Source organism: Fundulus heteroclitus, chromosome 9 (genome assembly GCF_011125445.2).
Source record: "Fundulus heteroclitus isolate FHET01 chromosome 9, MU-UCD_Fhet_4.1, whole genome shotgun sequence".
Taxonomy (NCBI): domain Eukaryota; kingdom Metazoa; phylum Chordata; class Actinopteri; order Cyprinodontiformes; family Fundulidae; genus Fundulus; species Fundulus heteroclitus.
The window spans coordinates 3,292,977-3,306,519 of record NC_046369.1 but is presented as its reverse complement, the minus strand read 5'-3'; the positions used below and the strand labels follow the sequence as shown (position 1 = coordinate 3,306,519).

General features: G+C 41.9%; 1 protein-coding gene across 1 annotated transcript in view; it reads right to left on the bottom strand.

The window, feature by feature from the left end:
- LOC105936915 overlaps positions 1–13,073 on the bottom strand; it is a 62,989-nt gene extending 49,916 nt beyond the window's left edge. The window contains exons 1-12 of the mRNA XM_036141644.1: positions 13,020–13,073; positions 12,904–12,925; positions 12,511–12,771; positions 12,092–12,352; positions 8,926–9,195; positions 8,376–8,639; positions 6,026–6,204; positions 4,918–5,059; positions 3,368–3,631; positions 2,325–2,585; positions 1,972–2,235; positions 110–370 (exon numbers count right to left, since the gene is read on the bottom strand). Coding sequence (XP_035997537.1) covers positions 110–370; positions 1,972–2,235; positions 2,325–2,585; positions 3,368–3,631; positions 4,918–5,059; positions 6,026–6,204; positions 8,376–8,639; positions 8,926–9,195; positions 12,092–12,352; positions 12,511–12,771; positions 12,904–12,925; positions 13,020–13,073 — 2,503 coding nt within the window. The remainder of the gene's footprint in view (positions 1–109; positions 371–1,971; positions 2,236–2,324; positions 2,586–3,367; positions 3,632–4,917; positions 5,060–6,025; positions 6,205–8,375; positions 8,640–8,925; positions 9,196–12,091; positions 12,353–12,510; positions 12,772–12,903; positions 12,926–13,019) is intronic.
- Between the last annotated feature and the right edge of the window lie 470 nt (positions 13,074–13,543).

Here is a 13,543-nt window from a genome sequence, read left to right as displayed (position 1 = left end):
CTGGGGGAGTAGAACCTCTGATCAGTTCACCCTACTGAACCTAGGCAGTCATAGCGTGAGGAAAATGGTGAGTACCAGCATGACAGGGAGCACGAAGGCCTTTTCTTACGCTCTTTGAAGTGTGTCTCTGACGGAAAGCTGACGCAGCTCCCGCTGAAGGACATCACCTTCACCGTGTACTCCTGCCCGCATTCCTTTGAGCCAATGCTCAGCATGGGTTGCGTGGTGTTGTGCCGAGTCATCGTCGTCTGGTTTGCGTCTGAGATTACAGTGACGTAGCCGTCTGCTTTTCTCTGTGCGTCCCAGCTGATGTTCGCAGCACCGGACGCACAGTTCAGCTTCACGCGGACGTTGGACGGGCCGCAGGGAACTGGACAGAGACGAGAGCGAAGACGTTTTAGTTACAAGAGCGGGAGGGTGTGGAGGTGCATAAAGGTAGCTGTTAGGTAAGCTGTGGAGGGATGTAAAATGAGCTCATGTTCAGAAACGTTAAGTTGATCCTGATTTTTTTTTTTAAACGGTAACGCTTATATTAAGACTGATTCTTTACTGGTGGATAAGTAACAGGAGACAAACACTAAGCAGAAGGTTTGATTTCATGACTTCAACATAGTGATTATGCCCTCAACAATGTCTTGCACCCTTATACAGCTGAAACCAGATATTTACATACAGTCTATAGAACAACACGTAACCTTTTAAGGTCCCCCCCCCCCCCCCCCCCCCCGGGATAAACCAACCATTTGCTCAGTGGCAGAATAATGAAAGAGAAAAAGCAATTTATTTATTTTTAGCTATTTTTACATTCTTAAAATCAAGACATTTCCAAATATTCCCTCAATATTTGGTAGAATTGAGTTTTAAATTGTAATACTCGTGTCAACCTTTCTCCCATTTTTTCAAATATCTGTTGATTGGTCCTGACAAGCCTGATGTAACTGAGTAATGATGGGATTTTAACAGCGACTCCAAAGATAAGTGGGGGCTCCCGGACGAGCCCCCACATATCTTACGCCCATACTTGGCTGGAAGAACGGGGCAACATAAAATTAAAGAGTCTAGTTTGTAAAATTGATTAAAGGTTTACTTATATGTTTTTTTTTTAACAAAAAGAGACAACGTCCAACACGTTGTTAAACTAGATAAAAACAAAAAACTGGAATTAACCATCTTTTAATGAATAAAATAGCTTCTCAGCAAAACAAACCCAACAAGAAAAAAAACACAAAAAAAGGGGAAGGACTAAACTCAACGTTTTCAGGTTTGCAAAACAATAACATAACCAAAACTAATATCTAAGCGGAGTATTTCAAGTTTAGCAAGCCGAAAACTAACTAGCAGTCAAATGGCAGGAGTCAGAGCATTCACACACTGCAAAAACAGAACTAAAAATAAGTTAAATGTTCTTAAGATTAGTGTATTTGTCCTTGATTTGCCAATGGAATTAGATTTTTGCACTTAAAATAGGAACAATTCATCTCATCTTATTTCAAGTGCAGGATATCTAATTATTTTATTTTAGTGGTCAAAATACTCATTCCAATTGGCAAACCATCTTATTTACCTGCTCAAATCAAGGACAAATGCACTAATTTTAAGAACATTTTACTTATTTTTATATCCATTTTTGCAGTGCAAGGTTTGCAAACCAATAGTGATTCACAAAATGCCCAAACAGCACACAGCAGCTGCATTCGAACAGTCAACACTGTTTGTTAATTTTATGTTACCCAGTTCATCCAGCCAACTGTGGACGTAACAAACGTCCCTGAAGATTATGAGGTTAGGACATATGTCTCATTACTCAAGCATTTAGGAAACAAAATGTAAATAAGGTAATTCCAGCTGACCTAAAACAGAGACGGTTTGGTTTGATTGGATGTCAGAAAGTGATAAAAGGGTAGATGAGATGTGTATTTTTTTTTTTTTATTTTGCCACAGATTAATGTGTGGATCTGCTAATGTTCCTACCAGACTCCATTTGGATGGGCTTAGAGGGAACGCTGGAGCAGCTGGCGGCATCAAGGTGAGACACGGACACGCTGTAGTTTCGGCCACACGTCAGGTTGGAAACTTTGCAGCTGGTGGTGGTGGAGTTACAGCTCAGACGTCCGCCAACCTCGTCCTCCACGGTGGCGGTGAAGGAGTTTATTGGTGACGGCCACTGCCAGGAAACCAAAGCCTTGTTGGAGGCGCAGTCCAGGGACGTAGAGACACTATCTGGGGAGCAGGCGGCTGCAAGGGGGGAGATTCAAAACCGTTAGCCACCCTTATCCTTGCCGTTGTTGGCGTGCAACTTGCGTGCAAAGAGCCCCGTGCCGTACCTGTTTTTAAGATGACCGTCTCGCTTTCGGAGCTGTTGCAGTAGAAGTTCGAAGCGATGACGTAGACGGTGTAGTTGCTGCTGCACTTCAGGCCGCTGATGACGCAGGACGCAGCCAGGGAGTTGCAGCTGCTGGTCACACCGTCGCTGCCCTTGGCGAAGGCGATGTAGAAAAGCGTTCCGCTGTTCATCTTCCACGTCACCCTGATGGAGTCGGATCCACATTGCGTTACAGCCGCCACGCCCTGGGGCACGCATGGGACTAAAGGAGAGGAAACAAAAAAACGTCATATCGCTGATGGACGACGTCTCCCACCCCCCAGGCATGGAGCTGGTGCAGAGCTGGAGGGCTCTTTTAGAGACAGACTGCTGCATCCCAGATGCTCTAAGGAGCGTTTCCGCAGGTCCTTCCTCCCGGCTGCTGTCAGACTTTATAATCTTAGCTGCTCGCAACAGACATATCATGCGTTGCTCTTGATGTTTAATCATACTTGTATTTACATAGATTTCAAATGATAAATGCATGTACAACATGTTTATATCAAACAAAGTTAAGGTCAGCCCTTCCAGTTCAAAGGCCAGGATAGGTGTTTGCAAACAAACATGTTCATTGCATGTTTATTTAGTTGTTGTTTTTTTGCCTTCTTTATGTGTAATGTGAACTGGAGTAGCCAAAGAGAACATGCGGTGACAGATAAAATATTCTGATTCTGATTCAATGAAGCAGCTCTCGACTTCTAAAAGGTTTGTGACCCCTCCTTTAGAGCTGACTTTAGATTAGCCCGTTTTGCTATTTTTCTTTTTTTTCCTCATTTATAATAACTGTGTGTAACTGTCCGTGTGTCTGCCACCGTCACGCCTGAATTTCCCCATTGCGGGACATTCGAGGAACTCTTATTCTTAAATTCAATTCATGCCTATTGAAGAATGTCATTCTAAACATTGTTTACAAACTTTGTTCTTTTTGATTAAATATTAAGGTATTATTGGACGATAACTCTTCGCTACCGTCACACACAGCTGAGTGAAACCTGTCTTCCTCACCTGTCTCAGCAGGAGGCCCCAGCTGTGCTGGACTGGAACAGTCGTCATCGTGAGCCGTGATGGTCATGGTCAGCTGATCTCCGCAGAGGACGCCCTCCATGGCGCAGCTGTTGGACCGGGAGCTGCAGTTATAGGTGCTGTTCCTGATGTTGCCTTCAGCCTCAACCATGTACCACAAGGCCCCCTCAGAGTGGTCCCACTTGCTGACCAGAATGTCACTGCTGCAGCTGGCTGAGGTCTGCAGGTTCTGGGGAATGCACGGAGCTGGATAAAAAATAAAGTATATTAGAGGTTGTTTTATCAAATCTAACATGCAGATAGACACAAACTTCACTCGCTTTTATTTACACAGGCAGAAATCTTTGGCCATTCTCCGTTGCAAAATAGCTAAATCTTGGTCAGATTTGACAGAGCACATCAGTGAAGATCGGTTTTCAAGTGTAGCCACAGATTCTAGGATAAACTGAGGTCTAGGCTTTGACTAGGCCGTTTTAACACCTTTGATTCAGTAAATTGTGGGTCTGGCTGCTTGTTTGGGGCCGTTCTTCTGCTGAAAGGTGAACCTGCACCTCACTCTCAAGCCTCAGCAGCCTCCAGCAGGTTTGCTCCCTGGATCCCACAGCATGATGCTGCCAAGACCGTGTTTCCGTGAGCACAGCGGCTACCTTATATGTAATGTGGCGGATTTTAAATGTTATGTCTTTCTGTTAACAAGCAAATTACTCTGGATTCTCTTTTGCAAAGGACACATTTTAAAGTGCACCAGTGGTGTATTCCTGCAGCTCCTCCAGAGTCACCAGGAACCTCTCGGATGTTTCTCAGATTAATTTTCTTGCCCTGTCTCTCATGTTTTGGTAAATTTACAGTTTAAAGTGGTGCTTATTGAGCAGTGCTCTGTGAGATGTTCACCTAACCCTGCTTCAAACATCTCCACACATCGATTCTTGCAGCTTCATTAATACAGAGATTAAGCTGAACGCAGAAGGACTCTATGTACTGACTGGATTTCGTTTAAATGTATGAGATTAAAATGGTTGAGAGAGCAACGGATGCCACATAAATCTTTTTATTTGACAAAATTTGAGAAGGTTGTCTCTCAGTTTTGCTTCTTGCTTAGACCTTTTTAAAGTATTTTGAATAATATGTATCATAAGTTGAGAAGGAAAAGTGACCCTTAGAGTCAATCACCTGCTAATTTTCTTTTACAGTAGAGATAAATGGCTGCCCTGCCAACAGCTTCTGCTATTTAATAAGTTACTTTGAAGATTGACCCAGCTTGGTGTTGCAGCACAAACGCACACAGTACACAAACACGACATGTTTTTAAAGATCTGAGAAGCAGATATTCATCGTTGCATTCCAGAAAGCAGATTCCTGCTTAAGAACGAAAGATAGTCGCAGAGTAAGAAATTAAGATTTAGGAGATCTGCGCCGAAGCTGCGCACATGAAACTGCGCAGGCAGCTGATGGATGAGTTCAAAATCTTAGAGAAAAATGCACATCTGTGTGTCTACACCCACGTTTGTTTTGCAAATCTAAGTGGTTTTTACCTGTTTGAATGCCAACAGGGGAGCTGACGGCGCTCCTGCAGCCCTCTGTGATGGAGAAGACCGTGAAGGAATACCGTCGGCCGCACGCTGTGCGTGTGAAGTAGCACGAGTTGTCTTCAGTCAGGCAGTTCATGACCTCTCCCTGGAAACAGAAACAAAATTTTATTGATAAGCTGTGAAATGTTCTTTGTGTGTTTTAACTAAAAAAAAAAGGTTATTTAAAAAAAATTGTCAATTTAAATTACATGACAAATTTCCATTCATATAGATTCAGTATTATGCATGCCAGACATTGAAATCCATTTTATCTTAAGCTGATTCATAAGTTACGCCAACAGGCTGCAGGAAACTGAAATGTATGCAGTATAATTAATAGAGATGAGGTAATTGAAACTAGCAATGCACAGAATTATGTCTTTTTAATAAATAAAAAAAAAGCTAGAAGTTTATAGTAATCAACGTTGTGATCATTATGATTAAAGCACATTTATTAATAAATGTACAGGTACACCTCAGCTAAGGAAACCTTTGTAGGTGATTGAGGTGTGACACCATTGGGATATTATTCCTCAACATGTAAACATTTTCTGTGACGCCATATTAAAATATTTCTCCATATATGTAGCGGGTCTATGTAGAATATTAGTTTCACTTTCTGAAATCAGTCAAAGAATATTTAACTTTTTCACTATATTCACATTTTTTTTTTTTTTAGATATACCTGTATGTATATGTAATAAACAAGTGCATTTCAAATCTAAAGAACCCAGACTTGACAAAAAGCTGCTTCAATTATATTTTATTTTCTCCAGCAGGAGACCCCGGGCAAACACATTTACACCCAAAGGTAATTTAGAGCGACCAGGAAACCTGACGATCATGGACTGCAAGAGGAAAGTGGAGTACCCGGAGAGAACCCATGAATGCACAGGGAGAACAAGCAAACTCCATGCAGAAAGTCCCCAGGTTGGGATTTAAACCCAGGACCATCTGGGTGCAAGCAAACTTCGCCCCTTTGCAGCCGTTAGCACAGGAATTCAAACCCATCCGTCTAAAATGTATTTAAAACACACAGACACGGGTTGAAATCAAGTCCAGCACGCCTCACCTTTGAGTCCTCTGCCATGGCCATGTAGTAATCTACGTTGCTGGTGTGATTCCATGAGAAGACGATAACGTCACTGCTGCATTCCCGCAGCAACGTCAGGTTGCCAGGAGGACAGGGGGCTTGAAAGTAAGACACATCACAGCAGTAATTTAAACCTCGTAGCCGCACCACGTTACGTACTTTAACATAAACACTCACATAGGGTTACATAGAAGAAGGATGGATAACAGAGGGGCTAAAAATACACGTAATTATGGTTAAATGTCACAATCAAAAGGAAATGTCTCACATCTCCTTTTTTTTTTTTTTTTTTTAGGTTAAAACGCCCTGATACCAAAGAAAGCTGTTTAGCTTTTCGCCGCATTCAGGCTTTTATAAAAGCACGGGTCTGAGACGAACAATGCAACAATGACATATTGAGTGCGAAGATGAATGGGAGACCCATTTAAAAAAAAAAGAAAAAAAAGATGATTCAAACATACATGTGAACTTGGGTGGCAAAAAAAGGACTTGAAATATAAAACCTGTAAACAAGTATCCCCCAGTGGCTTTTGGCTGGTGTGAGCTGAGAAGCACTAAAGGAGCATCTTATTCCTCTTTTAACTCATCTTATTTTTAGTTTTTTGGGGAGGTTTATGATGCTTATAACAAATTTTAGGGGTTATGATCACCACGTTTAATGATTCAAAGGTTTAGTTTGCTTTACTGCTGTGTTTGGTCATTTATCGGCCAGTGAGGAAATTCTATCAAGCAGAGACGAAAGTTCATCTGCGTCATACGTGACCTGCGTGGGTGTGGCAGGACAGCCAGTATGGGCCAGGTTCTTAAGAAGAATAGAGGGATATGTGAGAAGATATAAAAAAACAGACACCAGGGTGGAGCAGTAAACACCCATCGAAGAATTTGTTAGAACGTCCCCGTTCGTTTTAGCCGTGTTTAAGGGATATGTTACGTCTTTTCTTCTGAAATAGTCACCCAATTAATTCTTAGGGGTGTTGTTACAGTGGGGTTCGGGTTTTCTGCTGCTTCTGCATCATTTTCAAACAACAACAGCTTTTAAAGACCGAATGTCCCACTTATCAACTTTTTGGAGCAAGAAACAGGAGGCTGTGGGTTGAAAGTCCAGCCTTCCAATTGTACACTGTAAAAACAAAACTAAACATAAGTCACATTTTCTTGAAATGAATGTATTTGTTCTTGATTTGAGCAGGTAAATAAGATGATTTTCCAATGGAATGAGATTTTTGAACTTAAAATAGGAACAACTCATCTCCGTCATCTTATTTAGAGGGCAGAATATCTAATTATCTTATTTTAGGGGTCAAAATACTCATTCCATTAGCAGATCATCTTATTTACCTGCTCAAATCAAGGACAAACACACTCATTGCAAGAAACTTTGACTTATTTTTAGTTCCGTTTTTGCAGTGCAAGAGCATCAATCAGCCCTCTGATCCACAGTCGCCCTTGATAATCAGATCAGAACGACGACTCAGTTCCTAATTCGGTTGACTGATGTGTGCATTTATGTACAGGAGTTTGTCTTAACTGAATTACTTCTATGGCACCCAGGATTTTATCAGAATACCTGCAGAAACGTGTGAGAATTAAGAGATTTGGGCTGATTTTAGGCTGTAAAGTCTAAAGAAAGAAAAGGTTTGACTCTTGAGGCCGCGTCTTTCCTTCTTTACATAACTGTAACTTTTGGGCCTATCGTAGCAGTTTGGATGCCTCAGCATTGGACTTCACATTTCCTATGGCACCTCTTGTCCCTGTAAGTTTAGTTACTGTGTCTTCAGGGATTTTCCATCCCAGAAGGCCCTTTCTGCTTATGTAGAATCGTACCATTCTTGTTCTAAGCTGCCTTTACTTCAGAAGTCAGAACTTGGGTCAGAAAACGACTTAATGGCATGTCCCAAGCCAGACAACCCGTGAAAATTGCTCACTGTTGTGGTTGCTGAGCAGGCAAAATGCTTTTAACACAACACAAGCCAACAACCAATCAGAGGTTGCGCTCCCTTTTAGACTTGTGGCAGCCATGTTGGATTCTGAGGACTTACCAAGTCAGAAATCAGATGTTAGTGGAGCAGTAAAGGTGATTTTTCCTAAAATAAACTCAGCTATTTCGATGTCAGAAAGCTGGTGTGCTTTTTGTTTTGCTGTGGGTGCAAAATTGTAGCTAATAAACAGGTATTCTGACACTTGTGTCATAATTATTCACTTGTGATGTTGAATTCTTGGAGTTCAGCACTTTGACTTGGCCATATTTGAAAGCTCATTGGTCATCCTGACTTCAACATGAGATTTCTGAGTATTTTGGTTTATTTTTTTTAATCATTTTGTGTCTCACCAGTCTGGAACGATGCTGATGTGGCATTGATCCGGTTCCTGCAGTTGTTGGACATCGGTATTACGTGCACCTCGTAGTCCTGGCCACAGCTGAGTCCTTTGATGTTGCAGCTGGTGCTGCGGTCCGTGCACTCCATCTTGGTTCCGTTTTCACCCACTGCCGTGGCCAGGTAGGAGTCGGCTCCTTGGACGGACGACCATGAAACCGTGACAGAGTTCGTGGAGCAGGAGTAGTCCACCGAGACTGAAGACACTGGTGCCAACTCTGAAAGTGGTCAAGCGTCGCAAATTAGGATAAACTCAGAAACAATGAGGATTACATATTCAAGCCACTTTCAACAGTTCATATGATAAGATCAGAAGGACTGTCTTTGGATTCATTTATCTCTTTATATGACACCCTCATCAGCGGATGAGACGCTGGTGAATCAGAATCCTTTTTGCCCTGAGGATCGTCTTCTGTGTGTCTGAAAGGGTGGCCCGGGAAAGAAAAGCTGACCTAGATCTTTATCCAGAAGTGAGCGACATGAGCCGGGGCTCTGGTAACTCACTGTTGGTGGTGTAGTTGTGCTTCGTGGGCTCGCTCAGCAGCAGGAACTTGCTGAATGAGAACACGGAGATCAGGTAGTTGGTGCACGGGAGGATGCCGCTCACGTCCAGCTTGGTGTCGGTGACGTTGTACACGGACGGCTTGGCGGCGGGCTCGTCGGCGTCCTGCAAGGCGACCTGGTACATCAGGACGTTCTGCACCGGCTCCCACGTGATTCTCGCCGTTCCCACGTTAGTTTGGGTTGCTTTGATTCCAACTGGGGGCTGCACCACTACAAACATGAACAAAATGCGTAATTAGAGTACATTATATACCTCTTTTTTATTTAACACTAAGGATTGTAATTAGAGACGTCCCGATCTCAACCGCTTTGGGGGCCTGGTCATGATATTTATGAGAGATCCCTGACTTAGCTCGATAAAATAGAAATCATATTGATCGCTATCGATAATTATCAACAAATTAAAAACATATTTTAAGAGCAGCCCTGGGCATTTTATGATGCTGCTTAGCAACCTATTATTAGATAAAGAACGCACAAACACTGAATTCAAAGTAAACCAACTTTTTTATCAAAACTGCAAGTTTTTAAAAAAGAAAATAGAACTCGTGCTCTCTGAACTCTTTGAAGGGGGCGGAGCTTAGTTCCTGGGTCTGCGTTTGTGATTGGTTGGGAGGATGTAATGACTGTAATATTAACCTACATGGCTAGAATGCATAAGGAAGGAAAACTGTTATTCTGTTTAACTTTTTATTGACACTTTTTTGTTCTATCATCGATATATATATTGTTATTAAATTATCTGATAGAGGGAGGCTGAAACGACGGGCAGCATTTAAAGCAGGCTGTTTATGAAGTAGGAGAATAGCTTTTTCCGTAAAGGTGGCAACACGCTCTATGACCTTATAGAGACAATAGAAGGTGCTCACACTTACTTTTTTTTATATTTTAGTTCACAACTAAGACACTGGGGGAGCGCTTCAAACTCTGGTGAAAACTCTCTCTGAGGCAAAAGTTTCAAGGACCATACATACCAGCAGGTGGCGCTAACAGATGAGGTTCTCTAACTTGTAAAGGGTTATATTTCTGTTTAACCCTATTTAAAAAAAACAAAAAAACAAAAAGACAGGCAGCTGCAGATGCAGAACTGTAACTTTAATCCACAGGCAAATATGTCTGGAACATGTATTTGAGCTCGTTAGTGGGGTTTGGAACGACTGTATACGTTGACTTTAATCTAAAGTAAAGTAATATTATTTAAATCTGAACAGAAAGCGACATTGTGTTTGGGCAGGTTTGTTCAAATAAGCTTTGAGAATAATTGATAAAAAGTTATGGGGTTTTTTATAGTGAAAAATATTTTGTTTGTTTATTTAAGTCTCCTTACATTAAGGTGCAATTAATGAATTGTTGTGGTTTGTTGCAATAATTATTAATTACTGTGTTTTAGTCATATCAGAGCATCCCTCTGTTATTCTTCACTTGTTCTTTTTAGCACTATGTGGTTAGTTAGTGTGTATTTTTTGTATTTTCTTTTTCATAATAAAGTACAAAAATAGTCAAATTGCAGCCTGTCCTTTTAATTGGGCATCAGCAACACACCGTTACAGTTGGGTCGGGGATGTAAATATTCTAAGACAGAGGTCGGGTCGGGTCGGCTCCCCTCACACATTTACAGGCTCCAATCATAACTCCTCTGACAGATTTTTGTTCCTGCGCTCTCTGCCAACTAACCACCATAGGGGGTAAAATTGGGCCAAAAAGAATCAGGTAGTGTGTTCCCTTTGTTCACACATCGTTTTGTGAAACCGCCCCAGAAATGTGAGAAGTTTTTAATTAAGCAGACAGGAAAGATGCGAAGGCCGTCAGCCAAAAGAGCTCCATGGAAGCACAGGAGCATGAGTTTACTGATGGTTGTGAGATTTGAATTGGATTTATCTTCAGATAACAATAACAAAGCTACGCCTGTTTTAGATGGAATGCTTTCAGGACATTTTACCAGCCTTTGTAACTTAGATAACCCCAGAGATGCTGCAACCTATGAATGCTCGCCATATTCCAGAGGAAAAATATATAGGAAAAATGGCAGCTGCAGTATAATCTTTGTACCAAAGGAGACCGTGTTATATCAGTAAAATGTAGTAAGATGTAGTTCTTTCATGTTCTTATTGCACTTTGAAGACACTGATACTTGATGTATACACGTGTATGTTTCTGATCTTAATAAATAAATGACTGTAGAAGGGATTTGGTGTCATTAAATGCCTAATCTAAAAAAAACTACAATCAAAACATCTTAATTTGTACATCCCTGATTGGGACTCTTTTTAAACTTGATACCTGTCTAAATGTTACAGGGAAGATTGTTTTTCAACCAGAACATTAAATAAACCTGCAAATCAAAGTGAAAAAACTCATTCATTCTCAGTTTTAAGAGAAACATTTGAGATGCACTTGAGAGCCTGATGATAAGGATGTCATTACCTATATGTGTTCCCTGCTTCCTGTTCAAGTTTGTTTCTATTTGGATGCAAAAGAACTCAAATAGAGTTATTACATATGTTTAAAAAAAACGTCTTTTATTCTTTTTTTTTTAAATGAACTTAATGCAGCACAAGTGTGGAGGAGCCTGACGCCCAGCGGTCCTGTGACGAACAGAGGATGCTGTTCATCTTCAGGTTTTAACAGGGGCGGCTCTAGACAGGGGCCCAAAGGGGCCAGTGCCCCTGTAGAAATGGTCCTGGCCCCTGTTATGGCCCCTGTACTACAAACATAAATTAAATAAACTTCTTACGATTATATGCATTGGTGAAGAAACCACCCCTGATTTGTCACTTTGACCAATTATTATTATTTTTTTTTTACCTTTACAATTTCACCCTAACAAGGGTTTAAAAATCAAGGTGTTTTATTTTTTAGCTTTAGCTGTATTGAGCTGGGATCACAGTTTTCATCTGCTAGATCAGGGATTTAAAACCTGCAGTACCAGAGCCACAGGTGTCTCACTTCATATTATTAAGCGATTAAATATTGCCCTGTTTTATGATTTCATTCTTTTATGTGCCCCTTTGAAAAAAACACTGCCCCCCCCCCCCCTCCCCTGGCAAATTTGGTCTAGAACCGCCACTGGGTTTTAATGCTTTACAGGAGGAAACGTGAGACTCACACGTTGTGATGGTCCTGACTTTGCTTCCGCTGCCCCAGCCGGCCTGGTTGGCCGTGAAAACGTAGCAGTCGTAGTTGGTGGTGGGCTGCAGGTTCGTCACCACGGTCGAGGTGTCGGTGAGGCTGAAGTTCAGCATGCCTCTCGTCGTCTGGGAGATCACCTGCAGGACGTAGTACTTTGCGGATGGTACGCTTGTCCATCTTAGAGAGATCGAAGTACTTGTTGGTGACGAGCCGTTTAAGATTTGTGATGTGTCGGGCACTGGGAGTAAAAAGCAAATTAAGGGAGAGGGATGGATGAGCCGCAGGGCAGATTTACACACAGAATGGTTCACCAAGCCTGTTCTAAGAAATCTGCATATCGTTTTATGTCTGTTTTATATCATGTGCAACAGTACAGATATTGCTGGTGGTGTTTACCTGTGGTCACCGACACCGACGTCACACAGTCCACAGATAAAAATTTGACCACTTTAAGAGTCACGAGGTAGTCGGTCCCGGGACTCAGACCCTGAACGGTCCTCTCGGTCACTCGTCCGCTTGACACGAGGATGATTGGCGCCGTATCTGTGGAGTTGACCCTTCTGGTGTCTAACAGGTAGCTTGTTGCGTCTGGGTAACCTTCCCATTGTATCCAAATGGACGAGGCGCTCATTGGCTTTGCTGACAAGATTTTACATGCTGAAACAAAAAACAAAAAACAAAAACAAATGGAAAGCAATAAAGTTTCAGAGCAAATCATGACAAAACAATCAAAAAATAATCTTTCTAAACACCTCTGCAGGGCTTTGAAATCGTTTTTATTTTTCTTACCTTGTGCACTGCACTGGTGTATCTGCAAACAAACATATAAGGCAACGTTATACGATTTGAATGTTAGCAATAAATTGCAATTTAGCCAGTAGGTTGACATGAAAAGCCCGGTTTACCTGCGTGAGAGACACCAAAGCTAAGGAAAATCCTACAGCTCCCAGCAATCCCATCTTTGACACTGAGCATGGGATTAATAGCTGTTTAGTATACTAGGGAGCCAAACACAAAAGGCACTTATGACTCTTTGGAGCTGTGATTTAAGAGGGAGCCAATCAGTTTTACCTGAGCGAGGACAGGCGGTCCAAGCAGCAGCCCGAGGCGGTCAGAGCCTGAGAACACAGCAGGTGGGAGGGATGGAGGCAAGGACCGAGGGATGGAAGAGAGTTGGATAACTTTAGCTGAGAGTTATGTGTCAGTCTGTGTAACCTGTTACGGTTTTTGTAACGGACCAATGAACCTCATAAGCCCCCCTGTCAGTATTTTATTCTAAGCACACCTCACCACTGTTGTGTTTTACTGTAGAATTGTTCCAAAAAAAAAATCCTTTTACATCTACATCGACATAAGTGTGGCTCTTCATCAGCAATCAGGCCAAGGTCAGTGCAGACTGTGGACAAGGACCTGGTGACTATTGGGGAAT